The sequence below is a fragment of the Sinocyclocheilus grahami genome, unplaced genomic scaffold (genome assembly GCF_001515645.1).
Source record: "Sinocyclocheilus grahami isolate Dianchi unplaced genomic scaffold, SAMN03320097.WGS_v1.1 scaffold657.1, whole genome shotgun sequence".
Classification (NCBI taxonomy): Eukaryota; Metazoa; Chordata; class Actinopteri; order Cypriniformes; family Cyprinidae; genus Sinocyclocheilus; species Sinocyclocheilus grahami.
Genome location: NW_015505836.1, coordinates 404,777 through 424,105, shown reverse-complemented (window position 1 = coordinate 424,105; position 19,329 = coordinate 404,777). Strand labels below are relative to the sequence as shown.

The 19,329-nt window shown below is 38.5% G+C and overlaps 1 protein-coding gene across 1 annotated transcript in view; it reads left to right on the top strand.

Annotated features, from left to right (window-relative positions):
- LOC107558741 (protein FAM46A-like) overlaps window positions 1-10,327 on the top strand; it is an 11,941-nt gene extending 1,614 nt beyond the window's left edge. The window contains exon 2 of the mRNA XM_016242409.1: window positions 9,131-10,327. Within this exon, the coding sequence (XP_016097895.1) occupies window positions 9,131-9,910 (780 nt within the window). The 3' untranslated portion in view covers window positions 9,911-10,327. The remainder of the gene's footprint in view (window positions 1-9,130) is intronic.
- Window positions 10,328-19,329: the final 9,002 nt, after the last annotated feature.

The following is a 19,329-nucleotide window of genomic DNA, read 5'->3' as shown; positions in this document are numbered from 1 at the left end:
AGAAAACAAGCAGTTAGTAAATGAATAGATTGGAGGTCTAAAAGGGGCAATTTTTTTTTTTTAAGAATAGAATTAGAATAGAGAGTGCAAGAGTCAGAGTCTCAGAGCAAACTTACTGGACATGCAAGCTCATTTGTGTCTCCTCCTTTGGGTGGTTCTCGCTTTTTGAAGCTTAGGCAGGATATAGGAAAATTATGTTGTTACAGTTTGGACGGGAATGAGAATTACAGATTAAATGACTTTCTCAGTAAATGATTCAGTTTGGATACTAATGGCACTAATTAGGTCAGTAAAGTGTCTCATATATACCAACAGTACATATCAGATAGGGACACACCAAAATTCTTGATTATTCTCACAAAATAAAAAAAGTATATATATATATAGTATATAAGTCTCTTATGCTCGTCAGCATTTATGCTGCATTTATTTGATCAAAAATACAGAAAAAAACAGTAATCTTGCCGTTTTTATTTTAATATCCTTTAAAATTTAATTTATTTCTGTGATGCAAAGCTGAATTTCAATCAGCCAATACTCCAGTCTTCAGTGTCACATGATTCTTAAGAAATCATTATAATATGCTGATTTATTATCAGAATTATCAAAGTTGGCAACAGTTGTGCTGCCAAATATTTTTTTAGAACCTGTGATACTTTTTTCAGGATTCTTTGATGAATAAAAAGTTAAAAAAAGAACAGCATTTATTCAAAATATAAATCTTTTCTAACAATATACATCCTTGCTATCACTTCTTAACAATTTAACACATCCTTGCTGAATAAAAGTTTTAATTTCTTTAAAAAAAAGAAAGAATAAAAATGTATTGACCCCAATTTTTGAACGGTAGTGTATATTGTTAGAAAAGATTTCTATTTTAAATAAATGCTCTTCTTTTTAACATTTTATTCATCAAAGAATCCTGAAAAAAGTATCACAAGTTCCCAGAAAATATTTGGCAGCACAACAGTTTCAACACTGATAATAAATCAGCATATTAGAATGATTTCTGAAGGATCATGTGACACTTTATACTGGAGTAATGATGCTGAAAATTCAGCTTTGATCACAGGAATAAATTAGATTTTAATGTATATTAAAATAGAAAAACGTTATTTTACATTATAACAATATTTCACAATATTACATTTTTTCCTGTATTTTTGATCAAATAAATGCAGCCTTGATGAGCGTAAGAAACTCCTGTAAAAAAACATTAAAAATCGTTCTGATTCCAAACTTTTGACCGGTAGTGTATGTATATATATATATATATATATTATTGACATCACCTGATTAGAAAGAAAACAGGTTCTATGCCACTTACCATATATCTGTTGTAAACAGTTGTAAACAGTGGAACTTATAGCTTAATTTGCTGTTCATATATCTGTTCATAAGTACATGCATGCATAAGCAAGTTTTTATAGTAGAATTTGCAAATTGTGTTTTTAAGAGCAGTGGTTCTCAATTCCAGTCCTCGCCTTTTGCATGTATCTCTTATCACTTCAGACGTTTGTTCTATTTGACCTTAAGTGCCCTGCAAAGTGGACTTCACAAGATATTCTGCCATGATTCATGTTCAAAGGGAGCATATATGATCCATTCAAAGGGCATTACAGTTTTTTCAGCTGCTTACACAAAAATCTTTACTTGTCACACAGTTTCTGAAACCTAGAACCACACACCAAGTCTGGAAAACCACACACTAATTCTCGGCCTTTGACTCAGTTTTCTATTTCATAAAGCACTTTTTGCAAAACACAACAAACAATTCTCTATATAACACACAAAAATCTAACAGGAAGTATCTTGATTTCCTTTTTCAAACACAACCAATCAAAATGCCACACTAATTGGGGAAGTCGTGGCCTAATGGTTAGAGAGTCGGACTCGTAACCCAAAGGCTGTGAGTTCGAGTCTCAAATCCGGCAGGAATTGTAGGTAGGGGGAGTGAATGTACAGCACTCTCTTCCACCTTTAATACCACAACTGAGGTGCCCTTGAGCAAGGCACTGCTCCCCAGGCGCTGCAGCATAAATGGCTGCCCACTGCTCTTGGTGCGTGCGTGCATGCACATGCACATGCACGCGCACGCACTTAGGATGGGTTAAATGCAGAGCACTAATTCCTAGTATGGGTAACCATACTTGGCCACATATTACGTCACTTTCACTTTTAATTCATCAGTGCCTCACACTAACTCCTCACATGTGCAAACACTCTTTGCTTTACTTAAAGGTACCCTGAAGTGCCTTGAAACACGCAGTGTTATTCTATGTGGTGACAATTTCAACTGAAACAGGAAGACAGGGCGGAACATATCGAGCAATCCCGCCACCTTTTTAAAATAGCCAATAGAATTTCTGCTAGATATCTGCGCAGGCCAGAGCCCTTGAGCTCGGTAAAGCCGCATTTGACAGCCACAGTCTAATAGATTACCCCATAGATTTAATATGAAACTCTTAGTAAAACAAAATAGTGATCATAGTTAAACTGAGGCTGTTTAGCTTTAAATGTGTTTAAGCCGACTTCTTTCTTTTCTTTCGTACTGTGTAATACTGTATTCACAACCACAAATGCTTACAGTAAAAAAAAGTTTGGTTTCAATCTTGCTTTCATGTTTACCACGAATTTTTCAACATCCCTCTGCCAATTACTTTCAATATTGTACAGAAATGTACATAGGAGCTCATGAAAGAAGAGCTTTAGGTTTTGAATAACTGCGTGTATATAATATATATATATATAAATATAACATTATGGCAAAGGTGTTTGCAACGTAAAACAAATGTTTGCTTTTGAGATGTGTTTGTGATATTTTGAATGCAGTGCTTCATTTTGCAAGAGATGTGAGGCAGTTTGCATTTTGTGTGAGCAATTCTTGGATTTGTGTGAAAAGTCTTGAAAATGTGTGTAAGCAGATGAAAAAAAACTGTAGCCTAAAGTGTTTGAGATTAATTTAAATTGTATTTATTTACAGAGGTATGTCACACTTCACACTTCTCTAGTACGTTTCGTCACTGTGTGAGGAAGCTGCAGGCAGTGCTGTAACGCAAATCCATGAATTAATTTTGCGAAGTGAAGTAAACTGGGGAATAGGGAGCAATGAACACTGTGTAGGGCCCTGCCAAATGGAACACAGTTCATGCATGGAGCTCTCTTCTAACGAGCTGGTTATCTGAATCAGGGGTGTTAAATCAGAGAGACATGCAAAATATGCAGAGCTGGGGGTGACGAGGACTGGAATTGAGAATGATTGTCTCAGAGAACAAGTAGGCCTACTCTATGAGTAGATGCAATATCAGCAGTGGCCATAAGGGGACTCTAATGAGCAGCTGAACCATCATTTCAGATTGATTGAGATCAAGGCTGTGAGAGACACCGCACACTGCTGTCTCACTGTTTCACCACCCAGAAAAACAATGACTTAAGAGTCAACATTATTGTATAAAGACACCTTTTAAGACAACTGGTTCAGACACCATGGCAAATAATCTAAAACCATATTCAGGTGAGCTTTAGATATAAGCAAAGAATAATTAAATGACCACAGTTTTTATTTCTTCGTATACAATTGGAATTTCTACGTAAATAAATAAAAAAAAACTAAATTTATGAATTCATTAACTTTCAACTGTTCATTAAGATTCTACTTTTATTTTTTCAAACAAAATTGAATTGCACACACTGCATTGTGGAATATCAAAGCATACAACTATGCATCCTTCGAAAATCAACAAGATAAATGCATTTTAGCATACAATGTTATGCCAACAATGAATTTGGACATGCCTTGCTATACTACCTCTAGTTGCTAAACTACTACAGCTATCATATAGGTTTGCATTGCAGTCAACATACCTTTCCTAAATGTTTTTTTTTTTTTTTTTTGCAGTCTTTCCAATAGGGGGCAGGTGTATTCCACAGAGTGGTTCTTCTCACAAAATAGTAGTAAAGTAAAAGAAGTTAAAATATATATGTACAGTGCACATGTCCGTGTGATTAGTATATGTAGATTTTGTTACAAATATATAAATAAATAGGCAACACATATACTATTATGTAAAGAACCTGCATCTGGAATGAGTTATTAGTGTGTTTTGTGTGAGAGAGAACGCATGAGTGTGTGTTTATGTGTGAGTGTGAAACCACACACCACCAGGAAACAGAATCTGGTGAGAACATGCTATTTCAGCAGAACTGCGAAAGCCATTTCCCTTCCTCTTCATGTTGCTATAAGCAACCACTCTTCAGCTGGGGTCAGTCCATATTCCACAACATGCAGACAATAGTATCAGAACAACACTACTTCATTGAAATGTTCAATAATAATTCATAATAATAATAATAATTAAGAAGAAGAATGATTGAAGAATCACTGGCGATTTACTTTTAGTCATAATAAAAAAAAAACAGTTGCTGGGGGAAATTTAAAATAAAAATAACTGCTACTAACCATTTAGTTATGGATCGGTAGGATAAATAAACAACTCAAACAACATTTTATATAAACTGATTGCTTTTTTTGTACTGAAGTCATATCATATTAATAAGCATGGTTTGGCCTGTGCAGTTTATTGTAAAAATCTATTGTGTGTGTATGTGTGTGTGTGTGTGTGCATATAGGAAGCCTCTCCTCAGTGCAAGACACATGAAAGAAATGTAGAAATTTTCTTCTAAAATAAGCAGTTTTCTCAGGCTCCTATGTTTATGTTCAGTAATTTCACTTTAATGGCAATAAATAGGTTCTTTTCATTGGCACTTAGAAGCTTTTGCATCTGAGCTATTCATATACAGTGGGTACGGAAAGTATTCAGACCCCCTTAAATTTTTCACTCAGGTATTATTCATATTAAAATATTAATATTTGAAAAAGCATTCAATAACGTCAAAATGCACAACTGCATGAATAATATCACAATCTTCATTTACTTTAAGTAAAATATCCAATTTCTTATAATTTTGAGAAAATTAAAAGAGAAATGTTATATTTAGAAATATATATATATAGAAAGCTGTTATAGTTTGTATAAGAATTAAGCATATTTTAAGGACTTTGCGTTGCATTTCATGACAATTAATGGTTTTGTTATTTATATTATTGTATATAAATGTTTTATTTTAAACAAAATTTAAATAATAATGGCAATAAATAAATAAATAACACAACTGTCTTTAAAAAAAATCTTATTTTTGTTAAATGTTTTTGTCATGTTCCTAAAAAAATTTGCTTGTTAGGTAATGTATACAAATTTTAAGAAGTTTGATTTATATCAGAAATATTTTTTAACATGACCTAATTACCTGACTACAGGAAATTACACCAACAAAGGGGTCTGTGAGGTACAGTAATAACTGCATATTTTCAAGTTTAAATATGAATGTTGTACATACTTCTTCATAAAATGTTTGTATATATTTATCTTGCCTGATTGCTTAAGCCTTGTTTTGAGGCAGTTCCTTGGAAGAAAAACAGATGTATTACTGCGGGATCAGCCTTGGTAAGGGGAAGACACACTTCCCCATGCAGGACGGAGGGCAAAGAGGTCAAAGCAGTTGCAGGTCACATGCCTGTCCACATAAAAACAACAATAGTCAGGCACAGGTCTCTTTATGAATAATACTGTATGTCTGTCATTTGAAAAACTTTCCAAAAACATGGTAAAATTATTTGCTTTATTTCTGATCTATGAAGAGCTGTTATGCATTTTATGTTATAATGTCACACCTCTTTTTTATTTGACCACATTTTACTCCCACTTCACACAGATGCAGAAAACACAGCACGTACACTTCAAGCTACAGCTAACCACAAACCAGTCAAGAACATACAACAAAACAAGCTATCGAGATCTCTGGAAGTTGTCAAACTGATAGGGACAGATATCTGAACAAATGAAAAATGATAATGCACTTATCTGTACAGTAGTGGCTTCAATAAACAATGCATTTTGTACATATTCATTGTGAGCTAATTAGAAAAAACTTCTAGCAGTGGTCAAACTATTTAAAATATAGTGAATTAAGCTACAAACTCGATCATAATGCACATTGTTTACATCTATCATGTATTCTGAGGTGCAGCTCCTTATGTATTGTTTTCACTAGTTAGCAGTAAACTGGTTACCTCACCTGAATATGATTATAGATTTGTGTTGGATGTTTCGACATGGAAAACTGTTATCTTCAGAATGGAAATATACTTTATTTGTAAACATCACTTTTTTCCACTTATTTCAGTTAATGTCATAAACTATTGAGCTAAGCCAGCAGTAGTACTGACTTTGTCGTATAAACATGGCTGAAGGTCGCAAAAAGCGAAGGAACATACAAACCGATTCAATTAAGTGAGTCTTTAAGCTGGAACCGCTCCGATTGATTTAAACTCATATTAGTGACTTTGATTGTTCTTTTCAAGCTATCCACTAGCAAAAATCAGATCAAAAGAGCCATTCATCTTCTAATTTTGACAATGCTTGTAATGATTTTAAAAAGCACATAGTGATGGGTGAAATGGATTTTTTCAAACTCAGAATCAGTAAAACCATTGTGTCGCAAAATTATTCACTGTTTCAAAGTGCTCGAATCGGATCCCATATCGCGAATCATTTGGTTAAGATCGGGACTTCAAAGCTTGTTTCATGAATCCTTTGATTCAGTTCGGAACTTCGGAGTGCGTATCGGGAATCATTTGATTTAGATCGGAACTTCGGAGCGGGTTTATGAATCATTCAGATCGGAACTTCTGAGTGCGTATCGTGAATCATTTGATTTAGATCGGAACTTCGGAGCGGGTTTATGAATCATTATTTAGATCGGGGCTTCGGAGAGCGGATGGCAAATCATTTGATTTAGATCGTAACTTCAGAGCAGGCTAGCGAATCAAGATCAGAACTTCGGAGTGGGTTCGTGAATCATTATTCAGATCGTGGCTTCGGAGCATGGATCGCGAAACATTTGATTTAGATTGCAACTTCGGAGCGTGGATCGTGAATCATTTGATTTAGATCGGATCGGAGCAGGTTCGTGAATCATTATTGAGATCGGAACTTTGGAGCACGTGTCGTGAATCATTTGATTCAGATTAGAAGTGTATATCGTGAATCATTTAATTTAGATCGTAATTTTGGAGCAAGTTTGCAAATCTTTTGATTCAGATCAGAAGTTCAAAGTGCGGATCGCGAAATTAGATTTAGATCGGAACTTCAGAGCAGGCTAGCGAATCAAGATCAGAACTTCGGAGTAGGTTCGTGAATCATTATTCAGATCGTGGCTTCGGAGCACGGATAGCGAATCATTTGATTTAGATCGGAACTTCGGAGCGGCCTCACGAATCATTCAGATCGGAACTTCTGAATGCGTATCGTGAATCATTTGATTTAGATCGGAACTTCAGAGTGGGTTTATGAATCATTATTTAGATCGGGGCTTCAGAGTGCGGATGGCAAATCATTTGATTTAGATCGTAACTTCAGAGTGCGGATCGCGAAATTAGATTTAGATCGGAACTTCGGAGCACGTATCATGAATCATTTGATTTAGATAGGAACTTTGGAGCAGGTTCGTGAATCATTATTCAGATCGGAATGTCAGAGCACATGTTGCAAATCATTTGATTTAAACTGGGATTATCATTTGACTCAGCTTGGGACTTCGGAGAGCATATCACAAATTATTTGATTCAGATTGGGTCTTCGGAGCATGGACTGCGAATCATTTGACTTAAGGTCATTTCACATGCGAAAACGCAATGCGAATCGACAACGAACAGTGCTTTCACACCGAGCGCGAAGCAATTGATCGCCTTTTGCTAATTCACGCTTGCACACTAGGTGGCAATATACAGCATTAAATTAAGATAAATAAAGTTTGCACCAGAGAAACAAACTATCTGTAATACTTACAAGAATACATTTTAAAATATAAATAGAGGTACAATTAGCATCAAGCTACATTTGAAAATGTATGCAATTATTTATGTTTTTGCTTAAAATCCACTTTAAACCATCATCGAGTGCTTGTAATAAATTCCGATTGAGATCTAAAGTTGATTTTTATTCTATTATAGGCAGAAAAGCACTCTTTGTATGTTTTATGGACTGAACAAGATCTGCTTCATAAACACCCTTTATTATTGTTATAAAAATATAATGAGCTACAAAAACACAAAGAAAATATATCGTCATATGTCTATTTGCTTTAGTATTTCATGTATAGAAAAATGTTTCTCTCATTTTTTCATAGGTAATAGCAAGAGATATCCTAAGATTGACAGATCTTGAGACAGAGCTTCCGGTCATCCCTGTTGCTTGTGCACCTTTTCCTACCCAATTTCTTCCTTCCAGTCAACTTTGCATTTAATATGCTTTGATACACAGTCTTTATTTTCTTATAAGCAAAATATATTTTTGTTTTATTATGAGATGAAATGTCCAGTAAGTGTTCTTGACATGTTTTTTTTTTCAACCTTGCCATGCATTGTGTAGTTCTAGTAAATTCGTTTTGTCCATATTCTCACTAAACACACATTTTGTCTCCTTTTCCTCTCTCAAACACACACACACACTCAAACATTCAGAAGTGCGTCCAAGAGTCATGGTGTAGGGGGTAATCTAGAATAATCCTACTTTATTGGCTGTTACCGCTGTGACGCAGGTCCGGTCCCCCTGATAGATTCTGGGTGACATCTAGCCTGACCTGACATTACGGTCAGTCATTTATATACACACAGTTACCAACTAGTCTTACATAGACACACACATAATTTCACACACGTCTGCCTCACTCCCTCACACAGACAGCCTTTTCATGTATGCAAATTATGCTGATATAATTTAAAGCAATAGCGATGCAATGGAATGCCTTTACTGGATATGCAAAGTCACTTTACAATGAAAAATATAGCAGCTGTAGTCCTCTGCTATTGACAGTATGCTGTTTTCAGAGTGCAAATGCAGAGGGGAATGATTTTTAATAATTATTTATTTGTCTGCTTAAACATTTCACATTGCACCCACGTACCCTTTTGTGCATCTCCATCTTTTAATGTATTTTAACAATTTTCATTGAACAAATCTTCACGCTCCCATTGTCCTCCTCCAAACCTTTTTTTCTCTTTCCTCAGGAGGCTTACGTGCAGAAGATGGTGAAAGTTTGTAATGATTCAGACCGCTGGAGTCTAATCTCCCTCTCCAACAACAGCGGGAAGAACGTCGAACTGAAGTTTGTGGATTCCCTGCGGCGCCAGTTTGAGTTCAGCGTTGACTCTTTTCAGATCCGTCTGGACTCCCTCCTCCTCTTCTACGAGTGCTCTGAAAACCCCATGGCTGAGACATTCCACCCCTCCATCGTGGGAGAGAGCGTTTACGGAGACTTCAACGTAGCCTTGGACCACCTGCAACGGAAACTGATCTGCACGCGAAATCCAGAAGAGATTCGGGGGGGCGGCTTGCTGAAGTACTGCCACCTGTTGGTGCGAGGTTTCCGCGCAGCTTCGGAAGCTGAGATGAAGCTTCTCGAACGCTACATGTGTTCCCGGTTTTTCATCGACTTCTCAGATGTGGCGGAACAAAGGCGCAAGCTAGAGTCGTATCTGCAGAATCACTTTGTGCGATTAGAGGACCGGAAATACGAGTACCTGACCACCCTGTACAGTGTCGTCGATGAAAGTACAGTATGCTTGATGGGACACGAACGGCGACAGAGTCTGAGCCTCATCACCATGTTGGCGGTACGTGTTCTGGCAGAGCAGAATGTAATTCCCAATGTGGCTAACGTCACTTGCTATTACCAACCTGCACCGTACATTGCAGATGGCAACTTTAGCAATTACTATGTTGCTCAGGTGCAACCAGTCTATGCCTGCCAGCCCGTCCACACATTCTCACCATGGTTGCCCTGCAACTGACCAACTGTTAACTCACATTTTGTCCAACATGTCTAATTAGAGCACTCGCCCAATGAGACCAGTTGGCAAGTCTGTATTTGTGTGCTCTACAGTGTGAGGAAAACTCAAGACTTTCCAAACTGGTTGCTGCCAGCTCACTGCAAGGAGAAGCTACAAGCGCGCCAGATGAAAGAAAGGGAGGGAGAGTGAGGTAACTTGGATTTATTCCCATCGGGCAGCACGTTCTACCTAGGCTTTCCATGGCTATGTGCCAGGCCTACAGTAGGAGGAAACAACATGGAAACTCTATGAGAGTAATACGGACACAAAAGGGACTATCTTTGTGTTTGTGTACATATGTGTGTGATAGACATACATGAAGAATCAAAGATGTCCTGCATATTGTATTGAAAGGGCAGATAGATTAGCAAGAGAACTTTTTTGATGCAGAGTGAGGTAACTTGGATTCATTCCCATCGGGCAGCACGTTCTACCTAGGCTTTCCATGGCTATGTGCCAGGCCTACAGTAGGAGGAAACAACATGGAAACTCTGTGAGAGTAATACGGACACAAAAGGGACTATCTTTGTGTTTGTGTACATATGTGTGTGATAGACATACATGAAGAATCAAAGATGTCCTGCATATTGTATTGAAAGGGCAGATAGATTAGCAAGAGAACTTTTTTGATGCTCATTACTCATGCTATCAGACTGCAATCAATGGACACTTTTCTCAAGCCAAGGATATTTTCATAGATACCAGATACCCAAAACAGATTATCAGTTAAGTGCCTTCAACTGAAAAAAAAAATAATTTAAGTCACTCTGCAATTGACCCCAAAGTATGTTAGTCAAGACCTCTTTTTGGAGTCACATATGAATGAAGGTAGTGTACAATAGCAAATGGATGACGAGTTTTAAAGGCCACTTGATCATGATCTTCCAACCGATGTAGTTGCAAGACCTATTTCTTATAATGTATTCATTTAGGGGCCTATATGAAAGTGTTGCATAAGAAGCTTTTTCCATCTGAGGCACTGGCAAGAGTCGTATACCTGTGTGTAAGACTGTACATATGAGTTTTTCACAGCTTCTTGTCTCATCTAAACTGACCTCAATGTACTGTTGGCTCAGTGCTGGCTTAGCTCAGATTAAAATGTCCAGGGCAATGCCATTACATCTAAGGCAAAGAAGTAAAACAGATCGAGGCCGAACAGGAAGAGAATTAATGAAAGATGTTTAAGTCCAAATTGTTGTTGTTATATCCAGGTTACCTGGCGTCTTTCTGAAGGCCTAATTATTACACAGCCACCAAATCCAGAGATTATACCTTTGACACATCTGACGTGCATAACTTGGGGGATTAAGACCAGCAGAGACATAGCAGAAGCTCATTTAAGGGAAGCAGAACATATACCAAAGATATTCATGATATTCCTCAAGATTGTGAAGCAACAATACTTGATGTTAAAGCATCTACATGCTGTTGGAACTTAATGCAACACAATTCCCCTAGTTCAATTATTCCATTGAGTCTGAATCTGAGTGCTTTGACATAGGTAAAGGCCCTGTCCCCAATGCTACCAATTCCACACTTTGGTGATGCAATAGGGGCACTTGGGAGCACCTTTCAGAATCAAAAATGGGACACCTTATGGTCACGTGCCTGAAATGGGTGTATGTTAAGGCCCTGTCCCGAATGATACCCTAAACCCTTGCGGTCCTCGGCCGATTCTACACTCTGGTGATGCAATGCTGCATAGACTGTCCGGTAGTAGTCCAAAGGTGCATACTGAGCAAAAGGGGGGTGGGGGCATTAAGGGCACTCAGGAGCACCCTTCAGAAATAAAAAAAAATGGACACTCTATATGGTCACATGCATGCAATGGTTGCCACAAATCTACAGGACAGAAAGTTGGGACAGGGCTTGAGAATGTCACATGTACTTATGGATAAATTCGCCCTAACTGATCATACAAAGATGGACACATTCCTCCCATACACTCAGTCACATATAATCATATCTCTGCTATTTTTGTACATTGTGATGCTTGTGCTAAGGTCTCGGTTAGGACCTTACTCTAATGCTGTGAAAAGTACTGTTGTGTTTTTTGAGTCGAAAGACCCGACCAAGCATTAGTTCAGCAAATTCTTAACAAACGTTGGTGTAAACTTTCATTTAGAATCATTGCATTTGGGTGCCCACACAAGTGTGAATGTCTCAGTCTATGTGTGTTTTATCTTCTAAATTAAACTTCTATGTGAATTCAGATGTGATATTCTGAGCTCACTACTGTCAATATTGCAATGTGTCATGTATTTGCAAACATGAATGACTCATTAAATGGTGATTTTAAAAGTTACATTGGCTCCCCGGCGTTTTTTTTCAAAAAAAACACAAGCCACTATTTAACCCTGATCTCTTGTTGTTTGTCTATAGATTATCTCTTCCTGTTGTGGGGTTTTAGCAAAACCAATGCACAGCATGAAATACATGACCTGCTGATAAGACCAGCATTTGCTGTTTTGGATGGTTTTGCTGGTTAAAAGTATGCTAGACCAACACTAGCACTTACTAGCATGAACAAGCCAGACATAAATGCCAGTATAAGATGGTCCTTTCATCAGGAAACTGTTAAAAAAAATCTGCATTTTGCAAATGTAGCAAATTAACAATTTGTTAACATAAATAAAAAAAACCCAGCATTTGTTGTTGCATTGCAACCGTAACTGAACCGTTGATGTCTTATGCTTAGAGTAGCAGATGGCCAGTCTGTTTAGAGCACATCACCGTTGGCTAAAGGATGCACCAATCTACCTGTTTAACAAAGTAGTTTCGCTTTCACAACGAAACACACACGCGTCTTCACGGCATGGCGGCAGCAACAATACTACAGCGAGAATAAAAGTTACGCCTTCTTTCTTTGCGTGAACATTTGGGTGGTGTTATGCAAATCTTCCCACATCGTGACGTAGACACGTGGGCGTGTTAGAACGAGCCAATTTAGGTTGGCGTGGTTGACTCTTAACTTTTATAAAGAACATCTCTTTGGATTTGAGACTTTAGTCTTTGCAACTTTACAGATCTTCTTTATGCACCAAGAGCTTGTAACACTCCAAAGAGAAAGGAAAAATTTAAATCGCATCATATGACCCCTTTAAGTGTTCTTCCACCCTGGTGCACAAAAGTTAAATGGTAACATTTAAAAATGTAATAAAATACATATTTCAATAGGTGACATTTCAAACTTTTAAAAATACTTTTTTTCAAATCTTTCAAACGTGACTGTGAAGTCAACAAACTTTGCATTGATAAGCTTATATATAAAAGTCTTTTGCATTTTATTTCTTCGTCTTTACATTCAAATTCAAATTGAAAATCAGCATCTTGTTTACTACCATTCAAAACTGAATTGGAATTTAAAAGACATTCTGGGAGATCAGTAGACCAACTTAGGCTGGTTTAAACTGGATGCTTTTAATATTTAGACTGTGGTTCAGACAAAGTGTTAATATTCCCTCTGTTTATGTTGGAAGATAAAATTCTGCACTTTTATGAAGAAAAATAACATTCTTGCCCAAAAAGGCTGAGGATGAGTCATTTGTCAAAAAAATATAGCTCACTGTTGTTGAGTTCCTGTAGCTTAAATAGTTCAGTGTGGCGCATACATACAACAAGGTCATGGAGTTTGATTTTCAGGGAACTCACAAAAAAAATTCATGTTATAATGCATGAAAGTAAACAGTGAGTGTTACCTTAGCTTAGGGTGACCATACGTGCCATTTTCCCAGGATGCGTCCTGGCCAGGATTTGTTTTGGCTTTGTTTTCCTGTTTTCATGCTTGCTGAAGGTAATGATCGAAAAGTAGTTTGACCAATAACATGCAAGCATTATACATAATGGACCAATCATGGCGTGTGAGAAGGTGGGATCTACGGTCAAAGCGATGCAATTACGCATACATATTAGGTGAAGACGTGGCCTAATGGTTAGAGAGTCGGACTTATAACCCAAGGTTGTGGGTTTGAGTCTCATACCGGCAGGGATTGTAAGTGGGGGAGTGGATGTACAGCACTCTCTCCCACCTTCAATACCACGACTGAGGTGCCGAAAGCAAGGTGCCGAACCCCCAACTGCTCCCTGGGTGCCGCAGCAAAAAAATGGCTGGCCACTGCTCCGGGTGTGTGTTTACTACACTGCAAAAAATGCTTTTCTAGCTTAGATCTTTTGTCTTGTTTCCAGCCAAAATATCAAAAAATTCTTAAATCAAGAAGGATTTTCTAGACAAGTAAAACCTATTGTCTTGTTTTCAGAAAAAACAAGTCAAAATTAAGTGAGTTTTTGCTTGAAACAAGCAAAATAATCTGCCAATGGGGTAAGAAAAATAATCTTGTTTCAAACTGAAAAAACTGAAAACAAGACAATCATTTTTACTTGTCTAGAAAATCCTTCTTGATTTAAGAATTTTTAGATATTTTGGCTAAAGATCTAAGCTGGAAAAGCAGTTTTTGCAGTGTACTGTGTGTGTGCACTTTGGATGGGATAAATGCAGAGCACTAATTCCTAGTATGGGTCACCATACTTGGCCACATGTCACTTCACTCACTCACTTAAAAGCAGTGTGGCTCAGACCGATCAGTGTTTGACATCAAAGTACCTCGAGAGCGTTTCGAAAGCATAACTGTCTGTATGGTACTTTGATGTCATACACCGATTGGTCTGCACACGCAAACAAAGCCAAAACCTAGATATTTTAGGCAATATAAAAATCCTGGCCAGGACGCGTCCTGGGAAAATGGAACGTATGGTCACCCTACCTTAGCTATGAGGCAAAGGGAGCTAACTTAGCTAACTCCCAACGTTAATAGAAGCCTAAACAGTTTAGCTCCCGCTTTGGCATAAGTATGCTAGCTTAGCTTGCGCTCCGGGTTCAACTGGATGAGAAATTGGGTCTGAGGACGTGTAACGTAGGGGGCTGGGCAGAGCTAACATTATCCTCTTGTTAAGCGGCACTTTGAATATGCTATATTTAGCGCTCCATGAGAGGGATATTAACCCATCTCCCCTAATCTGATTAAACGCTTAATAGTCCTGTGCTCAACAGTCTAGGGTAGTTACAGCGTTTGGGTTTATGACTATTGTACTGTAACACATACGCCCGGGTGAGAGCACCCTCCCTTACTGTCGAATTAAGATTGTCGGGTCAGTGTGCTCTAAATTTTGTTGAGATGAAGATACGGGGGGGGGGGGGGGGGGTTTTAATCTTCATTTAAAATCTACAAATTGGAAAATTTGCATTAGAATAGTTTGCAAGGGTTTGGTTATAAAAAATTAAACTTTGAAAGTGACTAGTGAGTAGATGAGTTTTCATGCTCGGTGTGATGACATTTAATTTCACAGACAACCTCAAAAAGTGTTTTGTTAGCAATCGCCTTTTTTAAGACACATAAAAGCTTCACGATTTTACAATTAACTTAATAAATAAATAATAATCATTAGCATATTATTTATATATTTTATTTTAATTTTTTGCTGTAGAATAAAATGTGGAAATATCTTGAGCTTGTGATAAAAAGCTCATTGATTTCAGGACAATGAACCAGAAGTGAATAAATGCATAATGATTTCTGAGTTTTAGGAGTTATTCATGAAGTAAGATGGTTTCTGCAGCCAGACGATGCAGTTATTGCATCCACTCCACCCACCAGGGCTATGTGAACCATGCTAGCTAAATCCTGACCCCTTGGTTAGATCTTACATTCGGCTACACCTTAAATGTGAAGGTTGTCATAAGGGTCAATTTTGTGAAATTGAGATTTATACATCACCTGAAAGCTGAATAAATAAGCTTTCCATTGATGTATGGTTTGTTACATCAATGTAGGATAGGGTTTGTGATAGGACAATATTTGGCTGAGATACAACTACTTGAAAATTTGGAATTTGAGGGTGTAAAAAAACCAAATACTGAGAAAATCGCCTTTAAAGTTGTCCAAATGAAGTTCTTAGCAATGCATATTACAAATAAAAAATTAATTGTTGATATGTTTACAGTAGGAAATTTACAAAATATCTTCATGGAACATGATCTTTACTTAATATCTTAATGATTTTTGACATAAAATGCCCATACAATGTTTTTTTGGCTATTGCTACAAATATACCCCAGCGACTTAAGACAATATATTTGTTTTAACGATATCTGAAGGATATTTGATAGCCACATTTCATTAATTGTGCACTTGGAGTGTGTTTCTGGCCAAACTGTGACATAACTTCTTGTATTACGACATATTTACTTGACTGTTCTGTATTGTACATATCCATATATGGAAAAACATTTAAAATGACATGTTTTCAGAAAAACGATCTGTCAGTGATGTAAACCATGAAAACTACAGATGCTGGCGTTGTTGTGGACACTGAGCATATGTCCTCTGGTTCCCCCTCTTTCTAACAGAGCTGTTGTTTGGATTTTTCTCTGCGTGAGACAATGACCTCTGACTCTTTACGGATCTTGTCAGTTGGATTCTCATCAGACCAGTGAAGAATATTCCAGACGAGGATATCGCTGTTTGTCTGTGTGCGATAGTGAGAGAGCTCAGAAAAAAGGAGGGGGAGTTGGGTTTCACAAAATCATAAATGCTTGAGCCAGCAGCGATAATGCAATCTACAGTTTAAAGCTCCAAAAAAGTTTGCTGTCATTCAAACATCCCATCCAAAACGAAAAGGACTTTCATAGTTATGCAAATATTATAAATCAAATCGCTGATCTCACAACTTGGTTCACAAAACAAATTTTGCTGTAAATGTAGCATTAGAAAGCACTCCGAGACAGCCAAACAAGCAGACGTTTTCAACAAAACATTAAAGTTAATGCTGACCGGCAATGTAAACACAGACTGATGAAGGCCTCGAAAGGGAGCGAGAGATGCCGTTTGGGAAGCTAGTTGTTAGTGCATGCCGAAAGTAATATTCAGTGCCCACATTGACTGGCATTTTCCTTCTGCTGAATAATAATATGGATGCGTGTACTTGCCTACGCAGCGGGTGGGCATCTGTGGCAGTAGACTAGACTCGATGGCGGAGTAATGTGAGATGAAAGTATTATGGTGATTGGCCAGACTTCTGCGTAGGAATGAGGGGGCTTTTCCACACCATCTATAAATCTGCTGATTAACAGGACAAGCCGAGCGCAAATCTGGCAAAAGTCACAGCTCCTCCGCACACAGCCATATTCCTGTCTGAGAATGTCATTATGGGAGCCTGCAGAGGAATCAGAATAATATGTCAGCTCGAGGGTTATTAAAGAAGCATGCTTGATGAATCTCTAGAAAACACCTGAGAAGATGTGCAAAAATGCATGCACCCAAATACAGTGGCTGCTATTTAAGCCACACGTAAAGATTTATGAATTTCGAAAATTATACCAAGTGGTTATGTGCCATACATAACCAAATTAAGAATTTGATTTGAATTGAGGTTGCAAACTGAATGCAAACTTTTTATTCAAATTTGAATGAAAGGAAATTAATGGAAATGAATAATAAATTAATAATAAACTGTCATTTTTAGGATGGATGGATGGATAGATAGATGGAAGGCTATAGAAGGCTATGGATCTATAGACAGAACGATAGTTAGTACGATACAATGACAGCACGATAGATCCACTTTCCTGCAGAGTTTAGCTCTAACCCTAATCAAACACACCTGAGCATGCTAATCAATGTCTTCCGGATCATTCGAAAATCACAAGTAAGTAAGTTTTATCAGGGCTGGAGCTAAACTCTGCAGCGCATTGGCCCTCCAGGGCAAGATTTGAGGAACCCTGCTGTAGATAGATTGATAAATATATGGATAAATTGATGAATGGAAAGAAAGTTAGATAAATGGAACAATGGTTGGAAAGATAGGTGGCTGGATGGATAGATGGATACATATGGCTAAAAACTGAAGGTGCGCCACGTCTTAAAATATGAATTTTGTACAACAAATCTGCAAATAAATGCTGCACAAACCTTTCTCCAAACTAACTTCACTTTTGTGAGACATGAATGATTTTCAATCAAGTGTTTGAATACCTGCATTATCCTCCTTTTAATACTTCCTTCCATGAGTGAGTGTGTGTGCATGGATCTATAACTCTGCCCGCTTGCATCGTCGGCAGTGATATTAGTCTCCATAACTCCATAACCAGAACAGACGTCTCCTGCCGCAGCTGCTCAGTAACTATTTTTCTGAGCCTCTTTGTAGAGCTGGAGTCTTTCTCCTTCATGCTGCGGATGTGCAGGTATTTAATGGAGGGGAACATCTGGAGCAGCTGGGCAGGAAACAGCGATGGAGAGCACCCTAAAACCCTGAGATATGTCAGATATCAGATATTCACCTCGCTCCTCAGAGGAGACCTTACTTGTATCCCAAAGACTGATTTATTCAAAGATTATGTGAAATGTCAAAAATAAACTTCAAAGAGAGGCTTTGTAACGGAGCTGACAAGACGTGAGACGTGCGGATCCATGTGCAAGGGTAGGGTCACAGGCAGGGTCGAACAATGGCAAACAGGTATGGCAGGCAAGACACAAGAATAATCCTAGGGCTAGCGTAGGTCAACGAACGGCGAACAGAATCAAAAGGGCGAGACTAGAGGGGATAAATCCAGGAAAACAGGCAAAGATTAGGAACCGGGAAAACAGACAAGGCAAGACTAGGCTGGGCTGGGAAACTAACCAGGGCTCTGTAAAGTAGCTAGCACTGCTTGCGATAAGATCATACAATACTCAGCAGAGAATGGTTGTTTGAGTGAGTGTTAAATAGTGAGTGAGTAATATGAAACAGCTGTGTGCAATCAGTGCTGTGTGCAATCAGTGCAATGAATGATGGGATATGTAGTCCGGGATGATATGCAACAGTTTGTGTAGTGCGAGAGTCAATGTAATGGAAAGGGTGACCTCTGATGGTAAGCAGACGGAAGTTCATTGACCGGATTCATGACAGTAGCCCCCAACCCCCCCCCCAAGGAGCGGCTTCCAGACGCTCCAAACACTATACGATCCAGGTGGGCGGTGGAGCGGAGGTGGAACAGGGGGAGGGACGGAGGGCCAGATCCAAGGATAGGAGAGACCAGGGACGGAGGCAGAGCCGGCGGAGCAGGGAGCCAGGGTGGAGCCGGCAGTACAGGTGGAGCTGAGGACCACCACAGCCAGACAGTAGACCACAACGGCGGAGCAGAATACCACCAGAGCCAGACAACAGACCACCACGGCAGAGCAGGCAGAGCAGAGAACCACCACGGCGGAGCAGAGGACCACCAGAGCCAGACAGTAGACCCCCAAGCAGGGAGTTCGCAAAAGGCCTCTATGGCCGTGACAGGTCGGGCAGAGGGTTCACAGACGGCCTCCATAGCCGTGACAGGACAAGCAGGGAGTTTGCAAACG